This window comes from Pristiophorus japonicus, chromosome 24 (assembly GCF_044704955.1).
Source record: "Pristiophorus japonicus isolate sPriJap1 chromosome 24, sPriJap1.hap1, whole genome shotgun sequence".
Taxonomy (NCBI): domain Eukaryota; kingdom Metazoa; phylum Chordata; class Chondrichthyes; family Pristiophoridae; genus Pristiophorus; species Pristiophorus japonicus.
The window spans coordinates 6369982-6394094 of record NC_092000.1 but is presented as its reverse complement, the minus strand read 5'-3'; the positions used below and the strand labels follow the sequence as shown (position 1 = coordinate 6394094).

At 51.1% G+C, this 24113-nt stretch overlaps 1 protein-coding gene across 2 annotated transcripts in view; it reads left to right on the top strand.

Annotated features, from left to right (window-relative positions):
* Positions 1-15292, top strand: part of olfm2a (olfactomedin 2a) — a 420885-nt gene extending 405593 nt beyond the window's left edge. For both annotated transcript variants that reach the window (XM_070867015.1, XM_070867014.1), the window contains 3 exons: positions 3937-4156; positions 5807-5913; positions 14532-15292. In XM_070867015.1, coding sequence (XP_070723116.1) covers positions 3937-4156; positions 5807-5913; positions 14532-15209 — 1005 coding nt within the window. In that variant the 3' untranslated portion in view covers positions 15210-15292. The remainder of the gene's footprint in view (positions 1-3936; positions 4157-5806; positions 5914-14531) is intronic.
* Positions 15293-24113: the final 8821 nt, after the last annotated feature.

The window sequence follows — 24113 nt, the reverse complement described above, 5'->3', positions numbered from 1 at the left end:
CCATGATCTTATTAAATGGTGGTGCAGGCTTGAAGGGCCGAATGGCCTACACCTGCACCTGTTTTCCATGTCTATGTTTCTAAACAGTCCAATTATTCGAGGGTTGTTGTTACAGGTCTAACGCAGCACTGTGGTCAGGAAGAGGTTAGATCCCAGGCCATGCCTTGGTCTTAGTTTTGTATTAAGAAAGAAGGAAAGTCTTTCATCTTTATGGGCGTTATCCCTCATTTCAGTGTTAAAATGGATGTTAAGTGGGCGGTATGCATGCAAAAGTAATGGAAAAGCTCGTTCTATGAGCTTTAATTTTAGCTAGCAGTCTCTTATGTGGAACCTTAGCGCAGGTGGACACCACCACCTCCACATTCCCCTCCAAGTCACGCACTTGGAAATATATCGGCCGTTCCTTCCATCGTCGCTGGGTCACAATCCTGGAACTCCCTCCCTAACAGCACTGTGGGAGCACCTTCACCACACGGACTGCAGCGGTTCAAGAAGGAGGCTCACTACCATCTTCTCAAGGGGCAATTAGGGATGGGCAATAAATGCTGGCCTTGCCAGCGACGCCCACATTCCGTGAATGAATTTTCCCAAATGGCCGTTGGCAATGCAGAGCAGTGTGATTTGCTGACTTCTGGAGCAGAGGGGGATCAGATGCAAGTGGGCATGAGGAAAATTGCATATCCGCCTAATGTTTGCACAGAAAATATGCAGTGCAGAAAAGTTTATTGGGTGCTCATAAATCATCCATTGACTTTTACGGCCTCTGTACTGTAAAAATCAAATCTAGATTTATTGAAGAGTTTCTGGCCCATGGGTTGATAGCATGTTCTTCCTCACGTTGCTTAATGTCCTTTCTAACTAATGAATTCTGTTTGGTACAATAAAAGTCACAATGTCTGGTAAAATTCGTATATAATATTTAGTGTCATTCAGGGGTCCAGGGGATGTATTTATATTTTAGGACAAAGGGTTTGAATTTCATAAGCAAAATAAATGTCAAGAAGATTGATTTAGCTTTTGCTGGTACATTAATTAGGTGCTAAACCAAGCAAAACTTCCAATTTGGCCCTGGATAAACTGTCAGATTAAATTACAGGACACAAATTACATCTTGTTTCTTCAAAGACACATGAACAGGTATAATATGATGCCATGTCCCCACACGACAGTCCACATTGCTATTTACTAAAGAGGGCTACAGTTGAATCTCTTCCAGCACAAGAGATGGCTCCCTCCATAGCTCTGCCTCTGGTCGGCATAAGAACATGAGGATTAGGAACAGGAGTCGGCCATTCGGCCCCTCTAGGCCTGCTCCGCCATTCAATGAGATCATGGCTGATCTTCGACCTCAATTCCACTTTCCTGCACTGTCCCCATATCCCTTAATATCCAAAAATTCTAGCGATCCCAGCCTTGAATATACTCAAAGACTGAGCCTCCACAGCCCTCTGGGGCAGAGAATTCCAAAGATTCAGCACCCTCTGAGTGAAGAAATTTCTCATCTCAGTTCTCTTATCCTGAGACTGTGACCCCTGGTTCTAGACTCCCCAGCCAGAGGGAAACACCCTCCCTGCATCTACCCTGTCAAGCCCTGCAAGAATGTTGTATGTTTCAATGAGATCACCTCTCATTCTTCTAAACTCTAGAGAATATAGGCCCAGTCTACTCAATCTCTCCTCATAGGGCAATCCCCCCCATCCCAGGAATCAGTCTGGTGAACCTTCGTTGCACTCCCTCTATGGCAAGTATATAAGCATGTGAGAAGCGAGGATCTAAGGACACTCTGCTGGTGTGGTTACAAGGTAGTGTTGGTTAAGGAGTCATTGTGAAGGCACGCACTGGGCATTAATGTTCTCAAGGCGTAGAAGATTCTCAGTCCTATCTCAGAAGCCCCAGGAACTGCCCACACTTTGGGCCCAAGTTTCTGCCCTCTGGAAAAACAGTGCACCTCGATAAGGTGCGGTGACTTTCTGGAAGAAAAAGGGTGGCAAAAACTTACCTTGTGATTATCCGGTCTCCTCGGGCCGTCTTCGTGCTCGGCGTGGCGCAGCACAAGGGGTCGCGGGCAGAGCCAGGTCCCGCCGCTGAAAACTGTGCCAGGAACTCTGCACATGCGCGCTAGAGTGTGTGTGCATGTGCAGTAGCTCCTCGCCCCCCGAGGCTGTGCGGGAGGGGCCCGACCCTAGCCCTGGCTGACTGGGCTCACCGGGCGAAGATCGGACTCGGACCTCCCTCCCGTTCAGCTGCCTCCCTCCCCTCCCTCCCGTTCAGCCTTCCCCCCCCCCCACTCCCTCCCCCTCTTCTCCCCCCCCCCCCCGCCTTCTCTTCCCCCACCTCTTCTTCCCCCCCCCCACCCCGACCCATGTCGGCGGCGGCTGATTTATAAGTGTAGGCAAGGTTTTTCTGAGCGTACAAAAATCTACACTTACTCCATTCTAAGTTAATTTGGAGTAAGTTTTCGCTGCCTAAACTTGAAAAACAGGCGTAAGTGGCTGGACACGCCCCCTTTTGAAAAAAAATCTGTTCTAAAATGAAACTTTTCTAACTCACTAGAACTGGAGCAAACTAAATGCCGAGAATTGCAATTTCTAAGATGCTCCATTCTAAACTAGTTGCTCCAAAAAATAGGAGCAACTCAGGCTGAAACTTGAGCCCTTTATCCCTACTATCATCCCCTCTCCAACCCCTGGGGTGTGTACATAGCCTCCATAAGGCTGTTTGGAGCATCTTTTTTTTCTAATACATTCCCGGGATGTGGGCGTCGCTGGCAAGGCCGGCATTTATTGCCCATCCCTAATTGCCGCTTGAGAAGGTAGTGGTGAGCCGCCTTCTTGAACCGCTGCATCCTGAGAATTAGTAAGAAAAAAACCAGCAAACCGTCAATACCAGCTCCAACAGAAAATTGCAACGGGAAAACACACAACGTTGTTTTATTATCTCTTTATAGTACCTGGTTACCCTAGTATAGAGCCTGGTTACCCTAATATAGTGTCTGGTTATCCCTGTATAGTGTCTGGTTATCTCTGTATAGTGCCTAGTTACCCTCGTGTAGTGTCTAGTTATCTTTGTATAGTGCCTAGTTGCCCTAGTATAGTTGGTTATCTCTGTCTAGTGCCTAGTTACCCTAGTATAGTGACTAGTTACCTTAGTATAGTGTCTAATTACCCTAGTATAGTGCCTAATTACCCTAGTAGTGTCTGGTCACCCTAGTATAGTGCCTAATTATCCTAGTATAGTGCCAGGTTACCCTAGTACAGTGTCTGGTTACCCTAGTATAGTATCTAGTTACCCTAGTATAGTGTCTGGTTAATCAAGTATAGTACCAGGTTACCCTAGTACAGTGTCTGGTTATCCTAATATAGTGTCTGGTTACCCTAGTACGGTGCCAGGTTACTCTAGCACAGTGTCTGGTTACCCTAGTATAGTGCCTAGTTGCCCTTGTACAGTGTCTGGTTACCCTAGTATAGTATCTAGTTACCCTAGTATAGTGTCTGGTTAATCAAGTATAGTGCCAGGTTACCCTAGTACAGTGTCTGGTTATCCTAATATAGTGTCTGGTTACCCTAGTACAGTGCCAGGTTACTCTAGCACAGTGTCTGGTTACCCTAGTATAGTGCCTAGTTGCCCTTGTACAGTGTTTGGTTACCCTAGTACAGCGCCTAGTTACCCTAGTATAGTACCTAGTTACCCTAGTACAGTGTCTAGTTACCCTAGTATAGTGATGCTGTGATATTCTGCTTTGTCCTGCTATCGGCCTTGGCGTTAGTCACTATCCAAGCCTACTGTTTCTATGTTGAGCTGATTTGTGAGAGAGTGCACAGCGGCAAGGTCACGGAGCTCGCGTTGAGAGTGAAGGTGTTGGCCGTGATGTGTCGCCTTGTTTTTTTTTTGCGGAAGGGAAACTGATGCAGCAAAACTTGCTTTGGCGTCTGACAGGAATTAAAGGAGAAGATGAACGAATTGCTGCCACTGATCCCAGTCCTCGATCAATACAAATCCGATGCCAGGTTGATTTTGAAGCTGAAGGAGGAAGTGAGGAACCTGTCGGTGGTGCTGCTGGGGATCCAGGAGGAAATGGGCGCCTATGATTACGAGGAACTCCAACACAGAGTCATGCTCCTGGAGCAGAGGCTCCATGCGTGCATGCAGAAACTGGGTAAAGTCTTCTTTATCATTGATGTAGTCACCGCCTGTAATGTTCTTGCTTCATGGGTTCTTTGCTTAAGAATTCACAGCAACACATTTGCTATTAAGAACGAGTTGGTTTATTAGCGAAGGTTTAACAATCACACGACACATTACCGGTTCATCCACCAGGCTCACAACCACCTGCCCCATCGTGGATCCCCCCGAACCCAACTGGTCGGGGTTTTATTGAGTCTTGTGAACATCACGTGACCGGCTAAGCCACTCCCAACTCAACAGCTCTACAAACCTGTGAGCATGCTCACAGTTGCACACATTATACCTGCCTTTGGTTCTCTTTCATAGAAACATAGAAAATGGGTGCAGGAGTAGGCCATTCGGCCCTTCGAGCCTGCACCACCATTCAATATGATCATGGCTGATCATGCAACTTCAGTACCCCATTCCTGCTTTCTCTCCATACCCCTTGAGCCCTTTAGCTGTAAGGGCCACATCTAACTCTCTTTTGGATATATCTAACGAACTGGCCTCAACTACATTCTGCGGTCGAGAATTCCACAGGTTCACAATTCTCTGAGTGAAGAAGTTTCTCCTCATCTCGGTCCTAAATGGCTTACCCCTTATCCTTAGACTGTGACCCCTGGTTCTGGACTTCCCCAACATCGGGAACATTCTTCCCGCATCTAACCTGTCCCGTCCCATCATAATTTTGTACGTTTCAATGAGATCCCCTCTCATCCTTCCAAATTCCAGTGAATATAAGCCTAGTCGATCCAGTCTTTCTTCATATGTCAGTCCTGCCATCCCGGGAATCAGTCTGGTGAACCTTTGCTGCACTCCCTCAGTAGCAAGAATGTCCTTCCTCAGATTAGGAGGCCAAAACTGAACACAATACTCGAGGTGAGGCCTCACCAAGGACCTATACAACTGCAGTAACTCAACATTCTTTAGATTTTGAATTGCTTCACCAAAGAGCTGGCACGATGGGCCGAATGGCCTCCTCCTGTATCTGGTTGGTAAGCGACCATCACCACTTCGCCTCACCATCTGCCTCACCCCATTCAAAACGTCTAATCTCACTGTCTTGAGACGGTTTGGCTTCTGCCTGGCTCCCAACAAGTCTATACCGGCTCTTTCAAAAAGCAATTCAGCTAGCCCCACTCCCCCCGCCCTTTCCCCGTAACCCTGCACATTCTTTGTCCTTCAGGCACTTATCCAACTCCCTTTTGAAAGCCACGATTGAGTCTGCCTCCACCACCCTCTGAGGCAGCGCATTCCAGATCCTAACCACTCGCTGCGGGAAAACGTTTCCCTCATGTCGCCTTTGGTTCTTCTGCCAATCGCCTTAAATCTGTGTCCTCTGGTTCTTCACCCTTCCACCCAATGGGAACAGTTTCTCTCGGCCTACTCTGTCCAGACCCCTCATGATTTTGAACACCTCGATCAAATCTCCTCTCGACCTTCTCTGCTCCAAGGAGAACAATCCCAGCTTCTCCAGTCTATCCCCGTCACTGAAGTCCCTCATCCCTGGAACCATTCTCGTAAACCTTTTCTGTACCCTCTCTAAGGCCTTCACGTCCTGCGGTGCCCAGAATTGGACACAATACTCCAGTTGAGGCCCAGCCAGTGTTTTATCCACTGTTCTTTTTCTCTCTTCCAGGCTGCGGGAAGCTAACGGGAATCAGTAACCCCTTCACCGTCCGAGCTTCGGGCTCCCGGTTTGGTGCATGGATGACCGACACGCTGGCTTCCAGCGCGGAAAATCGAGTAAGTGGACAACTCTGGTTTGGTCTCCCGGGGGTGAGGGGTACTGCAGAACAGAAATAGCGGCAGGAGACAGCAGTGTTGGGGGTTATCTCAGATCTGTGCAAATAACCATTACCAGGAGAGGGAGGCCAGTCCTCGAGTTTACTTAAATAGAAACAGAAAATGCTGGAAGTACTCAGCGGGTCAGGCAGCGTCTGTGGAGAGAGAACCAGAGTTAACGTTTCAGGTCGATGACCCTTGGTCAGAACTGGAGAAAGTTAGAGATGTGACAGGTTTTTAAGCGAGTGTAGGGGCGGGGAAAGGGGGAGGGGAGGAAGGGACAAAAGGGAAGGTCTGTGATAGGGTGGAAGGCAGGAGAGATTAGAGAGACAAAAGGGGATGATGGTGTGAGACGAAAGGAGATGGTAATGGGACAAGTTAAGGATCAGAAGATGAGTCTAGATAGCGTGTAAATGGAGATGGCAGAATCATCAACAGTTGCCATGTGGAAAACATCGGGCAGAGGTTACGACCTGAAATTGTTGAACTCGATGTTGAGTCCAGAAGGCTGTAAAGTGCCTAAACGAAGGATGAGGTGCTGTTCCTCGAGTTTGCGTGGAGCTTCATTGGAACAGTGTAGGAGGCCGAGGACGGAGAGGTCAGAGTGGGAGTGGAGCGGGGAATTAAAGTGACAGGCGACCGGAAGCTCAGGGTCACCCTTACGGACTGAACGGAGGTGCTCCGCAAAGCGGTCACCCCAATCTACGTTTGGTCTCCCCAATATAGAGGAGACCACATCGTGAGCAGCGAATACAGTGTGTTAAATTGAGTGAAGAACAAGTAAACCTATTCATTTGGTAAACTCTTGGCTTAGATGTGGCGGATGAGCGAGGTGAACAGATGCTGCTGAAAGGGAGGATTGAAGAAGAATGAAATGTTGGTGGAAGGAATGATTTCTCTTCCATTTTGTTCAAGTCCTGTTCCACACACACAGCGTCATTGCCCCTGGTCCCTCCCTGACAGTGGGTGAACTGGCCTTGGGTACACTCCCAGCAAGTTGTGCAAAGCTGCGGAGGAACCTTGGTCGGGATGGAAAGGGAAAAAAACCATTGTTTTCGTCCACCAACCTCTTGTAGCACCGTAACCTCTGGAGAAAGGTACAGTAAAGTACGCCAACAGTCTTTCTCATCACAGGAAAGAAAAAAAGACTTGGATTTATATAGCGCCTTTCACAACCACCGGACGTCTCAAAAGCGCTTTACAACCAATGAAGTATTTTGGAAATGTAGTCACTGTTGTAAAGGTTAGATTAGTCAATGGTGCAGCATCAGTGGACCACATCTATTGTCCATTATCTTTCATGGTAGATTCCCTGTTAATGACCCATTTAGCATTCATGGCGAGTTCCTCGATAATTAACTTGGCCACCACTCAAGCCACTGCAACCATTCACATTGTGGCTGTGGGATTACAGGTTTGTTTTTACATATTCTACATCAGTGATTGTAATGGTGAATACTGCACCGTTGACTAATCTCACCTTTCCCTGGCTGGCATTAATTAATATCGCAATGTTTCAGTGTGCTGTTTGTCAGATACACCGAATGGGACCTTTACAGAGGCAGGACTGAGTGTTGAGTTATGTTGCCTTGGGTTCACTGAAGGGGTCACACCGCCAGTCTTACTGCGGAGTCTGGCACACCCAAGGATCTCAGCTAAGGGAATGGTTGCCATTGGATCACGGGATGACTTCCAAAGGGATCTTTCATCCGTCGCGCTTACTACACGGGTAAGAAGTGGGTCCCTGATATAATCTCGCTGAAGGTGGCTTGTGCTGCTCAAGGCGAGGGGCGCCGGGGTTCGGGAAATGGAGGGACTCCCACTTCCGATGGCAGGAGTCCAGCCAAATATGGAATTAGGTGCAGAACACAGGTCCCTCTGTGCTGGGTACTGCCGGCCAAAGGTAAACGAAACAAAGGAAGACTTGCATTTATATAGCGCCTTTCACAACCTCAGCACGTCCCAAGGCGCTTTACAGCCAATGAAGTACTTTTGAAGTGTGGTCACTGTTGTAATGTGGGAAACGCTGCAGCCAATTTACGCACAGCAAGCTCCCACAAACAGCAATGAGATAATGACCAGATAATCTGTTTTAGTGATGTTGATTGAGAGATAAATGTTGGCAGATAACCCCCCTGCTCTTCCGTGGGATCTTTTACGTCCACCTGCGTGAGCAGATGGGGCCTCGGTTTAAAGTCTCGTCCAAAAGATGGTACCTCCACCAGTGCAGTACTCCCTCAGTACTGTCCCTCCGACAGTGCGGCGCTCCCTCAGCACTGACCCTCCGACAGTGCGGCACTCCCTCAGTACTGCCCCTTCGACAGTGCGGCACTCCCTCAGTACTGCCCCTCCGACAATGCAGCGCTCCCTCAGTACTGACCCTCCAACAGTGCGGCACTCCCTCAGTACTGCCCCTCCGACAATGCAGCGCTCCCTCAGTACTGCCCCTCCGACAGTGCGGTGCTCCCTCAGTACTGCCCCTCCAACAGTGCAGCACTCCCTCAGCACTGACCTCCAACAGTGCGGCACTCCCTCAGCACTGACCCTCTGACAGTGCGACGCTCCCTCAGTACTGACCCTCCGACAGTGCGGCGCTCCCTCAGTACTGCCCCTCCGACAGTGCAGCGCTCCCTCAGTGCTGCCCCTCCGACAATGCAGCACTCCCTCAGTGCTGCCCCTCCGACAATGCAGCACTCCCTCAGTGCTGCCCCTCCGACAGTGCGGCGCTCCTCAGTACTGCCCCTCCGACAGTGCAGCGCTCCCTCAGCACTGCCCCTCCGACAGTGCGGCACTCCCTCAGTGCTGCCCCTCCGACAATGCAGCACTCCCTCAGTGCTGCCCCTCCGACAATGCAGCACTCCCTCAGTGCTGCCCCTCCGACAGTGCGGCACTCCCTCAGCTCGGCACTGGGAGTGCCAGCCTAGATTTTGTGCTCAAGCCCCAGGAGTGGGACTTGAACCCACAACCTTCTGGCTCAGAGACGCGAGTGCGGCCCACTGAGCCACAGCTGACACTCCGATTGCCATGTCCAAGATGAATCCGTGACACCGGCATCAACATCAAAGTACACGGCCCTGGGCATGGCTCTGATCTAGTAATCCAGGACTATTTCTGGAGTGTTTGAAATCTCTCCAGCCCAGTCTTCCTCTGATCTGACATCTGTTCCTCAGCTCTCTTCATATTGAGAAATCTCCCCGCTGGGACTTCTCTCACATCTCACATCATTCCTCTCGTCTCTGAGGGGAGGGGAGCATGGAGCATCTTCCTGACAAATTATTCTTCAGTTCAATGTTTCTGTCTGTGCCCTGGGTGTGTTTAGGGTGTGTTTAAAAGCTCACAATTAGATTTCTCTCTGTCTCCCTCTTCCCTCTGAATTCTGCTGCTTGATACAGCTTTCCAACCAGATCTCGGTAGCAAACACAGAAACATAGAAAATAGGTGCAGGAGTAGGCCACCTGGCCCCTCGAGCCTGCTCTGCCATTTAATAGGATCATGGCTGATCGAATCATGGACTCAGGTCCACTTCCCTGCCCGCTCCCCATAACCCTTCACTCCCTTATCATTCAAAAATCTGTCGATCTCCGCCTTAGATATATTCAATGTCCCAGCTCCACAGCTCTCTGGGGCAGAGAATTCCACAGATTTACAACCCTCTGAGAGAAGAAATTCATCCTCATCTCAGTTTTAAATGGTTGACCCCTTATTCTAAGATTATGCCCCCTAGATTTAGTTTCCCCTATGAGTGGAAATATCCTCTCTGCATCCACCTTGTCGAGCCCCCTCATTATTTTATGAGTTTCAATAAGATCACCTCATTCTTCTAAATTGCAATGAGTAGAGGCCCAACCCACTCAACCTAGCCTCATAGTTCAACCCCTCATCTCCGGAATCAACCTAGTGAACCTTCTCTGAGCAGCCTCCAATGTAAGTATGTCCTTCCTTAAATACGGAGACCAAAACTGTACGCAGTATTCCAGGTGTGGCCTCACCAATACCCTGTACAGTTGTAGCAGGACTTCTCTGCTTTTATACTCCATCCCTCTCGCAATAAAGACCAACATTCCATTTTTGGGGACAAGGGAGGTCGGATGAACAAGAGACCAGAGTCAGAGGATCGGAGAGATTGAGGGTGAAGTTAAAAAGTATATAGAGGCACTGGAGAAGCTTGCCTTTATTAGCCGAGGCATAGAATACAAGAGCAGGGAGCTTATGCTTGAACTGTATAAAACATTAGTTAGGCCACAGCTAAAATACTGCGTGCAGTTCTGATTACCACATTACAGGAAAGATGTGATTGCACTAGAGAAGGTACAGAGAAGGTTTACGAGGATGTTGCCAGGACTAGACAATTTTAGCGATGAGGAAAGATAGGATAGGCTGGGTTTGTTTTCTTTGGAACAGAGGAGGCTGAGGGAAGACCTTATTGAGGTGTATAAAATTATGAGGGGCCTAGATAGAGTGGATAGGAAGGACTTATTTCCCTTAGCAGAGGGGTCAACAACCAGGGGGCATAGATTTAAAGTAATTGGGGGGAGGTTTCGAGGGGATTTGAGGGGAAATTTCTTCACCCAGAGGGCGGTGGGGGTCTGGGGCGGAACTCACTGCCTGAAAGGGTGGTAGAGGCAGAAACCCTCACCACATTTAAAAAGTACTTGGATGTGCACTTGACATGCTGTAACCTACAGGGCTACGGACCTAGAGTTGGAAAGTGGGATTAGGCTGGATAGGTCTTGGTCGGCCGGCGCAGACATGATGGGCCGAATGGCCTCCTTCCGTGCTGTAAATTTCTATGATTCTGTGATACCAGAACTGAGAGGGTACAACTATCAGAAAAGATTGAAAAGACTGGGGTCATTTCCCTTCAAAAGAGCAGGCTTAGAGGTGACTTCCTTGAGGTTTTTTAAGATTATAAAGGGGGTCGATAGGGTATATGTAGAGAAGACATTCCCACTTGTGGGGGAGACCAGAACTAGAAGCCATCAATATAAGATCGTCACCCAGAAACCCAATGGGGAATTCAGGAGAAACTTCTTCACCCAGAGAGGGGTGAGAATGTGGAACTCGCTGCCACAGGGAGGGGTTGAGGCGAATAGTATCGATGCATTTAAGGGAAGGCTGGACAAGCGTATGGGGGAGAAGGGAATAGAGGGTTATGCTGATAGAGTTAGATGAGGAAAGACGGGAGGAGGCTCGAGTGGAGCATAAACGCCGGCACGGACTGGTTGGGCCGAATGGCCTGTTTCTGTGCTGTACATTCGTTGTAACCTGTCCTTTCTTGGTACCCATCTGTTATTTGTGAGAGGGCACGGTTTAATAAATCCCTGGCCACTGACCTGAAACAGTGTGGTGAACACTGCTCTACAGGAGCAGGACATGTTAAAGAAAGAAGGACTTGCATTTATATAGCGCCTGTCACGACCACCGGACGTCCCAAAGCGCTTTACAGCCAGTGAAGTACTTTTGGAGTGCAGTCACTGTTGTAATGTGGGAAACGCGGCAGCCAATTTGCGCTCAGCAAGCTCCCGCACACAGCAATGTGATCATGACCAGATTTGAAGACACAGCAAACACCGGCAGCAAATATTTCTGAAAGTGCACACAACACAACCAAACATAATTAGTCAAAGATTGTTGTGCTGCCAAACACTTGGATCTTATAAATAAGGACACGCCGGGCAGATTAGTCAGGCTCGTGTATTATCAGCTTGGGGAATTAAATAAAGCTCGCTCTTCAACATTGCACGGAGTATCACCAGTGGAGCGGAAGGGCTTTGAATCCTGTCGGGCTTGACCTCAAAGCATTTGCTGTTTCTCTATCCTTCTCCGCACAACCAGTTTCTCTCCGAACTTGGAACAATTGTCAAATTGTTCATTGGTTTCCGTGGAAATCACCGGCCCTGATTTAATTGAATGGCGGAACAGGCTCGAGGGGCTGAACGGCCTCTGCCTGTGTTGCTGTGAACGTGTGGGGAAATGCGGCCCTCTGTTCATCTCATGTGAAGGGGTTGTCTTATGAAGAAAGATTTAGCAGGTTGGGGCCTGTACTCATTGGAGTTTAGAAGAATAAGAGGTGATCTTATTGAAAAGTGTAAGATTCTGAGGGGGCTCGACAGGGCAGAACATTCTTTGTTACAGTCCTACACAGGTCCCCTCCCTCACCTCTTTTTCCGGGACATTGATGACTGTATCGGTGCCGTTTCCTGCCCTCGCCCTGAACTTGAAAATTCCATTCACTTTGCATCCAATTTCCACCCTTCCCTCTACCTTCACACGGTCCATCTCCGACTCTTCCCTTCCCTTCCTCGATTTCCCCGTCTCCATCTCTAGGGATAGGCTTTCGACCAGTATCCACTCTAAGCCCACCGACTCCCACAGCTACCCGGACTACACTTCCTCCCACCCCGTATCCTGTAAGGACTCCATTCCATTCTCCCAGTTTTTCCGTCTCCGTCGTATCTGCTCTGACGACGCCATCTTCCACACTAGTGACATGTCTTCCTTTTTCCTCAACCGAGGATTCCCCTCCGCCATGGTTAACATGGCCCTCGACCGTGTCCATTCTATTTCCCGCACCTCTGCTCTCACCCCTCCCCCTCCCTCCCAGAACCACGACAGGGTTCCCCTTGTCCTCCCCTTTCACCCCACCAGCCTCCACGTTCAATGGATCATCCTCCGCCATTTCCACCACCTCCAGCGTGATCCCACCACCCAATCACATCTCCCCCTCCTCTCCCCTCTCAGCGTTCCGAAGGGACCGCTCCCTCCGCGACCCCCTGGTCCATTCCGCAGTCACCCCCAGCAACCCCCTCCCCCTTCCCACGGCACCTTCCCGTACAAGCGCAGGAGATGCAACGCCTGCCCTTTTACCCCCTCGCTCCCCACTGTCCCAGGCCCCAAACACTCCTTCCAGGTGAAGCAGTGATTTACTTGTACTGCTTGCAATGTAGTATACTGTATTCGCTGCTCACCATGTGGTCTCCTCTACATTGGGGAGATCGAGCGCAGATTGGGGTGACTGCTTTGCGGAACACCTCCGTTCAGTCCGCAAGTGTGACCCTGAGCTTCCGGTCGCCTGTCACTTTAATTCCCCGCTTCACTCCCACTCTGACCTCTCCGTCCTCGGCCTCCTACACTGTTCCAATGAAACTCAACGCAAACTCGAGTAACAGCACCTTATCTTGTTTCTCTCCGTTTCCCATAGCAACTGCTAATTATTCCCCCATTCACACCTATCTAGACTCATCTTTTGATTCCTAATTTGTGCCATTACCATCTCAAGTCGGCCCATCATCCCCTTTGTCTCTCTAATCTCTCCTGCCTTCCACCCTATCACAGACCTTCCCTTTTGATCTTTCCTCCCCCTCCCCCTTTCCCGAGCCTCCACTTCCTTAAGAATCCTTTACATTTTGAACATTCGTCAGTTCTGACGAAGGGTCACAGACCTGAAACGTTAACTCTGTTTCTCTCTCCACAGATGCTGCCTGACCCGGAGTATTTCCAGCACTTTCTGTTTTTATTTCAGATTCCAGCATCCGCTGTATTCTGCTTTTGTATTCCTGCTTTTTATAAAATTCATTCACGGGATGTGGGCATCGCTGGCAAAGCCGGCATTTATTGCCCGTCCCTAATCGCCCCTTGAGAAGGTGGTGGTGAGCCGCCTTCTTGAACCGCTGCAGTCCCGTGTGGTGAAGGTGCTCCCACAGTGCTGTTAGGGAGGGAGTGCCAGGATTGTGACCCAGCGACGATGAAGGAACGGCCGATATATTTCCCAGTCAGGATGGTGTGTGACTGGGAGGGGAATGTGGAGGTGGTGGTGGTCCCATGCGCCTGCTGCCCTTGTTCTTCTAGGGGGTAGAGGTCGCGGGTTTGGGAGGTGCTGCCGAAGAAGCCTTGGCGAGTTGCTGCAGTGCGTCTTGTAGACGGTGCACACTGCAGCCAGGGGGCGCCGGTGGTGGAGGGAGTGAATGTTGAAGGTGGGGGAGGGGGTGATGTTGAAGGTGGGGGAGGGGGTGAAGGTTGAAGGTGGGGGAAGGGGTGAGGGTTGAAGGTGGGGGAGGGGGTGAAGGTTGAAGGTGGGGGAGGGGGTGAGTGTTGAAGGTGGGGGAGGGGGTGATGTTGAAGGTGGGGGAGGGGTGAGTGCTGAAGGTGGGGGAGGGGGTGATGTTGAAGGTGGGGGAGGGGTGAGTGTTGAAGGTGGGGGAGGGGGTGATGTTGAAGGTGGGGGAGGGGTGAGTGTTGAAGGTGGGGGAGGGGGTGATGTTGAAGGTGGGGGAGGGGGTGAGTGTTGAAGGTGGGGGAGGGGGTGAGTGTTGAAGGTGGGGGAGGGGGTGAGTGTTGAAGGTGGGGGAGGGGGTGAAGGTTGAAGGTGGGGGAGGGGGTGATGTTGAAGGTGGGGGAGGGGGTGAGTGTTGAAGGTGGGGGAGGGAGTGATGTTGAAGGTGGGGGAGGGGGTGATGTTGAAGGTGGGGGAGGGGGTGATGTTGAGGGTGGGGGAAGGGGTGAGGGTTGAATGTGGGGGAGGGGGTGATGTTGAAGATGATGGACGGGGCGATGTTGAAGGTGCTCTGTTTGTTTTCCAGCTGTGGTACATGGACGGCTATCTGAACGGCCGGACGGTCCGCGAGTTCCGCTCCTTCAACGACTTTGTTAAGGGGGAGAAGTTTGTGATCTACCGCCTGCCCCACCCCTGGGCGGGCACGGGCCACGTGGTGTTCAACGGCTCGCTGTACTACAACAAGTACCAGAGCAATATCGTGGTGAAGTATCACTTCCGCTCGCGTAGCGTGCTCGTGCAGCGCAGCCTGGACGGGGCGGGCTACAACAACACCTACCCCTACTCCTGGGGGGGCTTCTCCGACATCGACCTGATGGTGGACGAGAGCGGCCTGTGGGCTGTCTACACCACCAACCAGAATGCCGGCAACATCGTCATCAGCCGGCTGGACGGCCAAACGCTGGAGATCCTGCAGAGCTGGGACACTGGCTACCCCAAGCGCAGCGCCGGAGAATCCTTCGTCATTTGCGGCACGCTGTATGTGACCAACTCCCACCTCGCCGGGGCCAAAATCTACTTCGCCTACTACACCAACACCTCCAGCTACGAGTACACCGACATCCCATTCCACAACCAGTACTCCCACATATCCATGCTGGACTACAACCCCAGGGACCGAGTCCTTTACACGTGGAATAACGGCCACCAGGTCCTCTACAATGTCACCCTCTTTCACGTGGTGAAGACATCGGGCGAGTTGTAATGTTGTGACAGGAGACTCCTTTTTACCTTTACACATATCATAATTTAAACAACAACAACAACAACAAAAAAAAAGACTGTTCGGTGTGAGTGCGCATGGTTCCTTTGTGTTACCAATCAATAAAGTTTAACTTTGAAATGGACAAGTTGGTGGACAAATCTCATTGGAGGTCTTCCTCGCTTTGTCAGTGGCTAGTAAGTCTGTTTGATCAACATCATGTTGATCTTAAGGAAGGATATACTAGCCTTGGAGCGGGTACAGAGACGATTCACTAGGCTGATTCCGGAGATGAGGGGGGTTACCTTATGATGATAGATTGAGTAGACTGGGTCTTTACTAGTTGGAGTTCAGAAGGATGAGGGGTGATCTTATAGAAACATTTAAAATAATGGAAGGGATAGACAAGATAGAGGCAGAGACGTTGTTTCCACTGGTCGGGGAGACTAGAACTAGGGGGCACAGCCTCAAAATACAGGGGAGCCAATTTAAAACCGAGTTGAGAAGGAATTTCTTCTCCCAGAGGGTTGTGAATCTGTGAAATTCTCTGCCCAAGGAAGCAGTTGAGGCTAGCTCATTGAATGTATTCAAGTCACAGATAAATAGATTTTTAACCAATAAGGGAATTAAGGGTTATGGGGAGCGGGCGGGTAAGTGGAGCTGAGTCCACGGCCAGATCAGCCATGATCTTGTTGAATGGCGGAGCAGGCTCGAGGGGCTAGATGGCCTACTCCTATTCCTAATTCTTATGTTCTTATGTTCATCATAGGCAGTCCCTCGGAATCGAGGAAGATTTGCTTCCACTCTTAACATGAGTTCTTAGCTGGCTGTACAGTCCAATATGGGAGCCACAGTCCCTGTCACAGGTGGGACAGACAGTGGTTGAGGGAAGGGGAGGGTGGGACTGGCCTCCTTCTGCACTGCACAGTTCTGCGGACTGGTTGCTGGGTCCCTGCCGGTCCTTGGTTCTCCAGCCCATTCTATCCGCTTGGCCTCCTGAGATCGTCAGAGCGATAACCAATCCGAAACCCAGTGACAAGTCACTTCCCTCCCACAGAGATACCCGAGTGAAAGGCTGAGGCTAATAGTTTCTCAGACAACACCAATGTTGAACAGAGTACAGGAGGAGGTCACAGTCTCAGGATAAGGAGTCGGCCATTTAGGTCTGAGAAGAGGAGAAACTTCTTTACTCAGAGGGTGGTGAATCTTTGGAATTCTCTACCCCAGAGGGCTCAGTCTTTGAGTATATTCAAGACTGAGATCGAAAGATTTTTGTATATTAAGAGAATCAAGGGATATGGGGATCGGGCGGGAAAGTGGAGTTGAGTCGAAGAAACATATGAGATTATGAGGGGGCTTGACAAGGTGGATGCAGAGAGGATGTTTCCACTGATGGGGGCGACTAGAACTAGGGGGCACGATCTTAGAATAAGGGGCCACCCATTTAAAACTGAGATGAGGAGAAATTTCTTCTCTCAGAGGGTTGTAAATCTGTGGAATTCGCTGCCTCAGAGAGTTGTGGAAGCCGGGACATTGAATAAGTTTAAGACAGAAATAGACAGTTTCTTAAATGATAAGGGAATAAGGGGTTATGGGGAGCGGGCGGGGAAGTGGAGCTGAATCCATGATCGGATCAGCCATGATCGTATTGAATGGCGGAGCAGGCTCGAGGGGCCGAATGGCTAATTCTTATTAATTATGCATTCTAATTCTGCTCCGAATTCTTATGTTCCTGTGCTTATGCATCTTGTCCTATTTAACACGGTTTCACCCGTTCCATTGGAGCACACGTTGTTGACCTGATAGAGGTCTTTAAGGATATGAAAGAGTTTGATCGGGTAGACGTAGAGAAGATGATTCCTCTTGCGGGGGAGGCCAAAACTAGGGGGACGATGGATATAGGGCAGTCATTAATAAACCCAATAGTGAATTCAGGAGAATTCAGGTGAATAGTATCGATGCATTTAAGGAGGAAACTGGATAAACACACGAGGGAGAAAGTTATAGAAGGATGTGTTGATGGGGTGAGATGAAGAGGGGTGGGAGGGGACTGGTGTGGAGCATAAACACCGGAACAGAGCTTGGGGCCGAATGGTCTGTTTCTGTGCCGTAGACTCTATGTATTGAAACCTGTAGTGTATTTGCTTCAGGGGTTCTTTGCTTAAGAATTCATAGCACCACATTGCTATTAAGAACTGTTTGGTTCGTTATCAAAGGTTTAACAATCACACTACACATTACCGGTTCATCCATCACACTCACAACTGCATCAGTCAATCAATCATAGGTGGTCGCTCGAAACGAGGATGACATCCTTCCACGCCAAGACCTGCTCTGCTGCACGGGCCTAGTGCGCACACATATCGCACAGTGTGGGCTGGGCCCGTGCTGCCCCTGGGGCCCTGGGCCCCGAACTCACGCCTCCCCTGTTCCCCGACCACATCCCTCCACAGTCTCTCGCAGCTGGCCTCGACTCAACTGGCCGGGGTTTTATTGAGCCTTGTGAACGTCACGTGACTGGCTTAGCCACTCACGTCGCAACAGCTCCACAAACCTGTGCATACATTACAAAACCCACCGTCGGGGGGTTCAGCGATTGAGAGGGGTACACTCACCCCGCAAATACCATTGTGTACCGGAAGGTTCTATCGGCAGGGTGGTTAGCTCTAGACTTTGCGCACCAGTGTAAAGTGGACAATAGTGCATCGGCAGCCCGTTGTAACATCTCTCCCCATTTTTATTTCCGTTGAAGTCAAGGGACCTCCCCCACAATGTCAGGCCGTGGTAGCTGCAACCAGCCAATTTACAACAACAACTTGTATTTATATAGCACCTTTAACGTAGTGAAACGTCCCAAGGCGCTTCACAGGAGTGTTATGAGACAAAAAAATTTGACACCGGGCCGCATAAGTAGAAATTAGCGCAGGTGACCAAAAGCTTGGTCAAAGAGGGAGGTTTTAAGGAGCATCTTGAGGGAGGAAAAAGAGATGGAGAGGTTTAAGGAGGGAGTTCCAGAGCTTCAGTCTGTCATAGGTGGTCCCTCGAAGCGAGGATGATTTGCTTCCACACCAAAAAAAGGGATGAGTTCACAGGTGCTTCAATGAAGGATCTAATATTCCAGATCCCGAACGACATCCTGAAGGGTGGAAGATGCCTGTGCGTGGGTTTTTTTAACGTGGGGTGGCTGTTGCACACCAGCCACCACACGGGCTTGACAGAGATAGGTCTTGGTCCAGTGGCGAGGGTTAACCAGGACGACTGGAGCCCTGCTTTGCTGCACGGGCCGAGTGCGCTCACATATCGCACAGTGTGGGCTGGGCCAGTGCTGCCCCTGGGGCCCTGGGCCCCGAACTCACGGCTCTCCTGGGCCCCGATCACATTCCTACAGTCTCTCGCCGCTCCTTCGCCCCGACCTCGCTGCTCCTGCTGTACCAGCTCACTGACCTGAACCATGATTGCCGTTACTCTTCGCTGCACAAGGGAATTGGATAAATACTTCAAGGAGAAAAAATTGCAGGGATTTCGGGAAAGAGTGGAACTAACTGGAGTGCTCTTCGAACAGCTGACGCAGACTCGATGGGCTGAGTTGCCTCCTGTCCTAGTCAATGATCTGTGAGAAAACATCACTGGCAGGTCGGGACCACAGAAGGGCGGCCATGGGCAGCGTGGAGGCATGTCACTTCAAGGTACAGTGTGAGCTGGTGCAGGAGGGTGATGGCAGCCAGAGCTTAGGGCCCAGGCAACAGAAGGCACGGCCACCAATTGTTGAGCGATTATAATCAGGGATGCTCAGGAGGGCAGAATTAGAGGAGCGCAGACATCTCGGGGCGTTGTGGGGCTGGAGGAGATTACAGAGATAGGGAGGGGCGAGGCCATGGAGGGATTTGAAAACAAGGATGACATTTTGAAATTATGGCGTTGCTTAACCGGGAGGCAATGTAGGTCAGTGAGCACAGGGGGTGATGGGTGAGCAGGACTTGGTGGGAGTTAGGACACGGGGCATTGAGCACAGGGGGTGATGGGTGAGCAGGACTCGGGTGGAGTTAGGACACGGGGCAGTGAGCACAGGGGGTGATGGGTGAGCAGGACTCGGTGGGAGTTAGGACATGGGGCATTGAGCACAGGGGGTGATGGGTGAGCGGGACACGGTGTGAGTTAGGACACGGGGCAGTGAGCACAGGGGGTGATGGGTGAGCAGGACTCGGTGCGAGTTAGCACACGGGGCAGCGAGCACAGGGGGTGATGGGTGAGTGGGACTTGGTGCGAGTTAGGACACGGGGCAGTGAGCACAGGGGGTGATGGGTGAGCGGGACTCGGTGCGAGTTAGCACACGGGGCAGCGAGCACAGGGGGTGATGGGTGAGTGGGACTTGGTGCGAGTTAGGACACGGGGCAGTGAGCACAGGGGGTGATGGGTGAGCGGGACTTGGTGCGAGTTAAGACACAGGGCAGCGAGCACAGGGGGTGATGGGTGAGTGGGACTTGGCGCGAGTTAGGACATGGGGCAGTGAGCATAGGGGGTGATGGGTGAGCGGGACTTGGTGTGAGTTAGGACACGGGGCAGAGAGCACAGGGGGTGATGGGTGAGTGGGACTCGGTGCGAGTTAGGACACCGGGCAGTGAGCACAGTGGGTGATGGGTGAGCGGGACACGGTGCGAGTTAAGACACAGGGCAGCAAGCACAGGGGGTGATGGGTGAGCGGGACTTGGTGTGAGTTAGGACACCGGGCAGTGAGCACAGGGGGTGATGGGTGAGTGGGACTTGGTGCGAGTTAGGACATGGGGCAGTGAGCACAGGGGGTGATGGGTGAGCGGGACACGGAGCGAGTTAAGACACAGGGCAGCGAGCACAGGGGGTGATGGGTGAGTGGGACTTGGCGCGAGTTAGGACATGGGGCAGTGAGCATAGGGGGTGATGGGTGAGCGGGACTTGGTGTGAGTTAGGACACGGGGCAGAGAGCACAGGGGGTGATGGGTGAGTGGGACTCGGTGCGAGTTAGGACACCGGGCAGTGAGCACAGTGGGCGATGGGTGAGCGGGACACGGTGCGAGTTAAGACACAGGGCAGCAAGCACAGGGGGTGATGGGTGAGCGGGACTTGGTGTGAGTTAGGACACCGGGCAGTGAGCACAGGGGGTGATGGGTGAGTGGGACTTGGTGCGAGTTAAGACACGGGGCAGCGAGCACAGAGGGTGATGGGTGAGTGGGACTTGGTGCGAGTTAGGACACGGGGCAGCGAGCACAGGGGGTGATGGGTGAGCGGGACACGATGCGAGTTAGGACACGGAGCAGTGAGCACAGGGGGTGATGGGTGAGCGGGACTTGGTGTGAGTTAGAACATTGGGGCAGTGAGCACAGGGGGTGATGGGTGAGCGGGACTCGGTGCGAGTTAAGACACGGGGCAGTGAGCACAGAGGGTGATGGGTGAGTGGGACTTGGTGCGAGTTAGGACACGGGGCAGCGAGCACAGGGGGTGATGGGTGAGCAGGACTTGGTGCGAGTTAGGACACGGGGCAGCGAGCACAGAGGGTGATGGGTGAGTGGGACTTGGTGCGAGTTAGGACACGGGGCAGCGAGCACAGGGGGTGATGGGTGAGTGGGACTTGGTGCGAGTTAGGACACGGGGCAGTGAGCACAGGGGGTGATGGGTGAGTGGGACTCGGTGCGAGTTAGGACACCGGGCAGTGAGCACAGGGGGTGATGGGTGAGCGGGACTTGGTGCGAGTTAAGACACGGGACAGCGAGCACAGTGGGTGATGGGTGAGTGGGACTTGGTGCGAGTTAGGACACGGGGCAGCGAGCACAGGGGGTGATGGGTGAGCGGGACACGGTCCGAGTTAGGACACGGAGCAGTGAGCACAGGGGGTGATGGGTGAGCGGGACTTGGTGTGAGTTAGGACATGGGGCAGTGAGCACAGGGGGTGATGGGTGAGCGGGACTCGGTGCGAGTTAAGACACGGGGCAGTGAGCACAGAGGGAGATGGGTGAGTGGGACTTGGTGCGAGTTAGGACACGGGGCAGCGAGCACAGGGGGTGATGGGTGAGCGGGACTAGGTGCGAGTTCGGACACGGGGCAGTGAGCACAGGGGGTGATGGGTGAGCGGGACTAGGTGCGAGTTAGGACACGGGGCAGTGAGCACAGGGGGCGATGGGTGAGTGGGACTTGGTGCGAGTTAGGACACGAGTCAGCTGAGCTTTGGATGACCTCTAGTTTTTGCAGAGTAGAATGTGGGAGACCAGCCAGGAGTGCGTTGGAATAAACGGACTAAAACAACACAAGGACAGGGCAGGATTGAGAGACGCTGGTCAGTATACACAAATCTGCCTTAGAGCATTTGAGAATATGTAGCAATTCAGTCGAGTGCGCTTTCCATTTAATTTTGTTGATATAGCTGAAACACTACAGATATAATCTAATACAATAATAGTCACAGTGATATACAGGAGCATAGCATCTTAATGGTGAATCCTCCCATTCTCCAGTGCGAGCATTTTCACATTAATGTCGCCAAACGTTAAAAAGTCATTTCATTATGCGATGCCTCTTGTTAAACTCTTGCTAAACTGATTCAAGGTAACTGTCAAGTAAGGTCAGAATTCAGGCCCTTAAAGTCCTTAATGTGCAGAAATGAGCTGTCTCATTTGAGGTAAATTGCTCCATGAACTCATTCGAGTCAGAGTGGAAGTCGAGGAGAGGATTGGATTAACAAGCCAGGGCCCGCACTCGGGAGCCAGCAACCTAACTCATGCACTCTCGGTGAGAATGTGACCAACTGAGGCCTAGTAACAGCCTAGCAACCAGAGTATGAGGTAAAATATCTCTCTCGCTGTCGCGTTTGAACTGAACTTTGTCTATCGTCTGGGCACACAGCTACGGAATATGGGCCGTAGACTTAAAGTAATTGGTGGGGAGGTTTAGAGGGGATTTGAGGGGAAATTTCTTCACCCAGAGGGTGGTGGGGGTCTGGAACTCACTGCCTGAAAGGGTGGTAGAGGCAGAAACCCTCACCACATTTAAAAAGTACTTGGATGTGCACCTGAAGTGCTGTAACCTGCAGGGCTACGGACCCAGAGCTGGAAAGTGGGATTAGGCTGGATAGCTCTTTGTCGGTCGGTGCGGACACGATGGGCCGAATGGCCTCTTTCCGTACCATAAATTTCTATGGCTCTCTGAATACCATGCGTTGCCAGGGACACACCGTCCTTGAGGGGAATAAGAGCTGACAGAGCCAATTCGGGTATGCCGTCTCTCAGGCTCACTGCCTCACCAAAGCTAAATTTAATTGGATTAGGGTCCAACCAGTCAGAAGAGGCACACTGCAGTCAAAAATTGGATTGGGTATTGTAAGTTACATGTACACTACAGCCCAGAATTTGATTGGGTATGACAAATCGTAAGAACATAAGAATTAGGAGCAGGAGTAAGCCATTTGGCCCCTCGAGCCTGCTCTGCCATTCAATAAGATCATGGCTGATCATCATACTCTACAGTAAGAAACCACACAAGGCACATTCTGGGGACAAGGTCACTCTGTGACCTTAACTCTTTATTTACAGGACTCCAAAGACGATGACCTTGCGTGGGACCTCCCTTTTTATACCTGTGTGATCAGGTAAGGAGTGTCTCCCACAAGTTCACCCCCTTGTGGTCAAGGTGTGCATCTAGGTTGAGTGTATACAGTAATACAGTGGTTACACACATGCCAGACCTCAACTCCACTTTCCCGCCCGATCCCCATATCCCCGGATTCCGCTAGAGTCTGAAAATCTATCACTCCCTGTCTTGAATATACTCAACGACTGAGCCTCCACAGCCCTCTGGGGCAGAGAATTCCAAAGATTCACCACCCTCTGAGTGAAGAAGTTTCTCCTCATCTCAGTCCTAAATGGCCGACCCCTTATCCTGAGACTGTGACCCCTGGTTCTCGACTCCCCAGCCCGGGGGGAAACATCCTCCCTGCAACTACCCTGTCGAGCCCCCTCAGAATCTTATACGTTTCAATAAGATCACCTCTCATTCTTCTAAACTCTAGAGAGTAGAGGCCCAATCTACCCAATGTGGACGCTGTGGCTGCTTAACCACCATCAGTGAGTTCTGAAGTGGTATTCGTGAGAAATGGAGGGGAATCAGAGTGCCATCAAATATGCTGTCAACACATGGCTTGGCTTTGACAATCCAAATTACAGCCAATATAGTTTGACACCTCGGGCCTGGACTTTGCTACACTCATGTATATCAAAGTTTAATCGTTGGCGATTCCATTGTGCTTCCATTTACTCTATTTGCTTAATTTATTTTTGCAAGTTTTATGCGCCAATCTCGTGGCTGCTGGGTACCAAATTGCGATTGGTGTCAATTCAATTAGACCTCAATAGAGAGAAACTGTTCCCATTGGTGGAAGGGTCGGGAACCAGAGGACACAGGTTTAAGGCGATTGGTTGAAGAACCAAAGGCGACACGAGGGAAAGCGTTTTCCCGCAGCGAGTGGTTAGGATCTGGAATGCGCTGCCTGAGAGGGTGGTGGAGGCAGACTCAATCGTGGCTTTCAAAAGGGAGTTGGATAAGTGCCTGAAGGACAAAGAATGTGCAGGGTTACGGGGAAAGGGCGGGGGGAGTGGGACTGGCTGAAGTGCTCTTTCAGAGAGCCGGCACGGGCTCGACGGGCCGAATGGCCTCCTCCCGCGCTGGAACCGTTCCGTGATTCTATAATTATCGAAAGGCTCCTGGAAAAGAAAATGCCGGCCCTTCTTCAGAGTGGATTTGGATCGAGGTTCTGTCCCGTTCCTTTATCTCGAGCGTTCCATCACAACTTACTTGCTTCCTGTCGGCCGCTGATGCAGATACCACATGACAACATTACTGTCGACGAGTTCTCGAACACCATGAACCCTTGGGTTACTATACAGC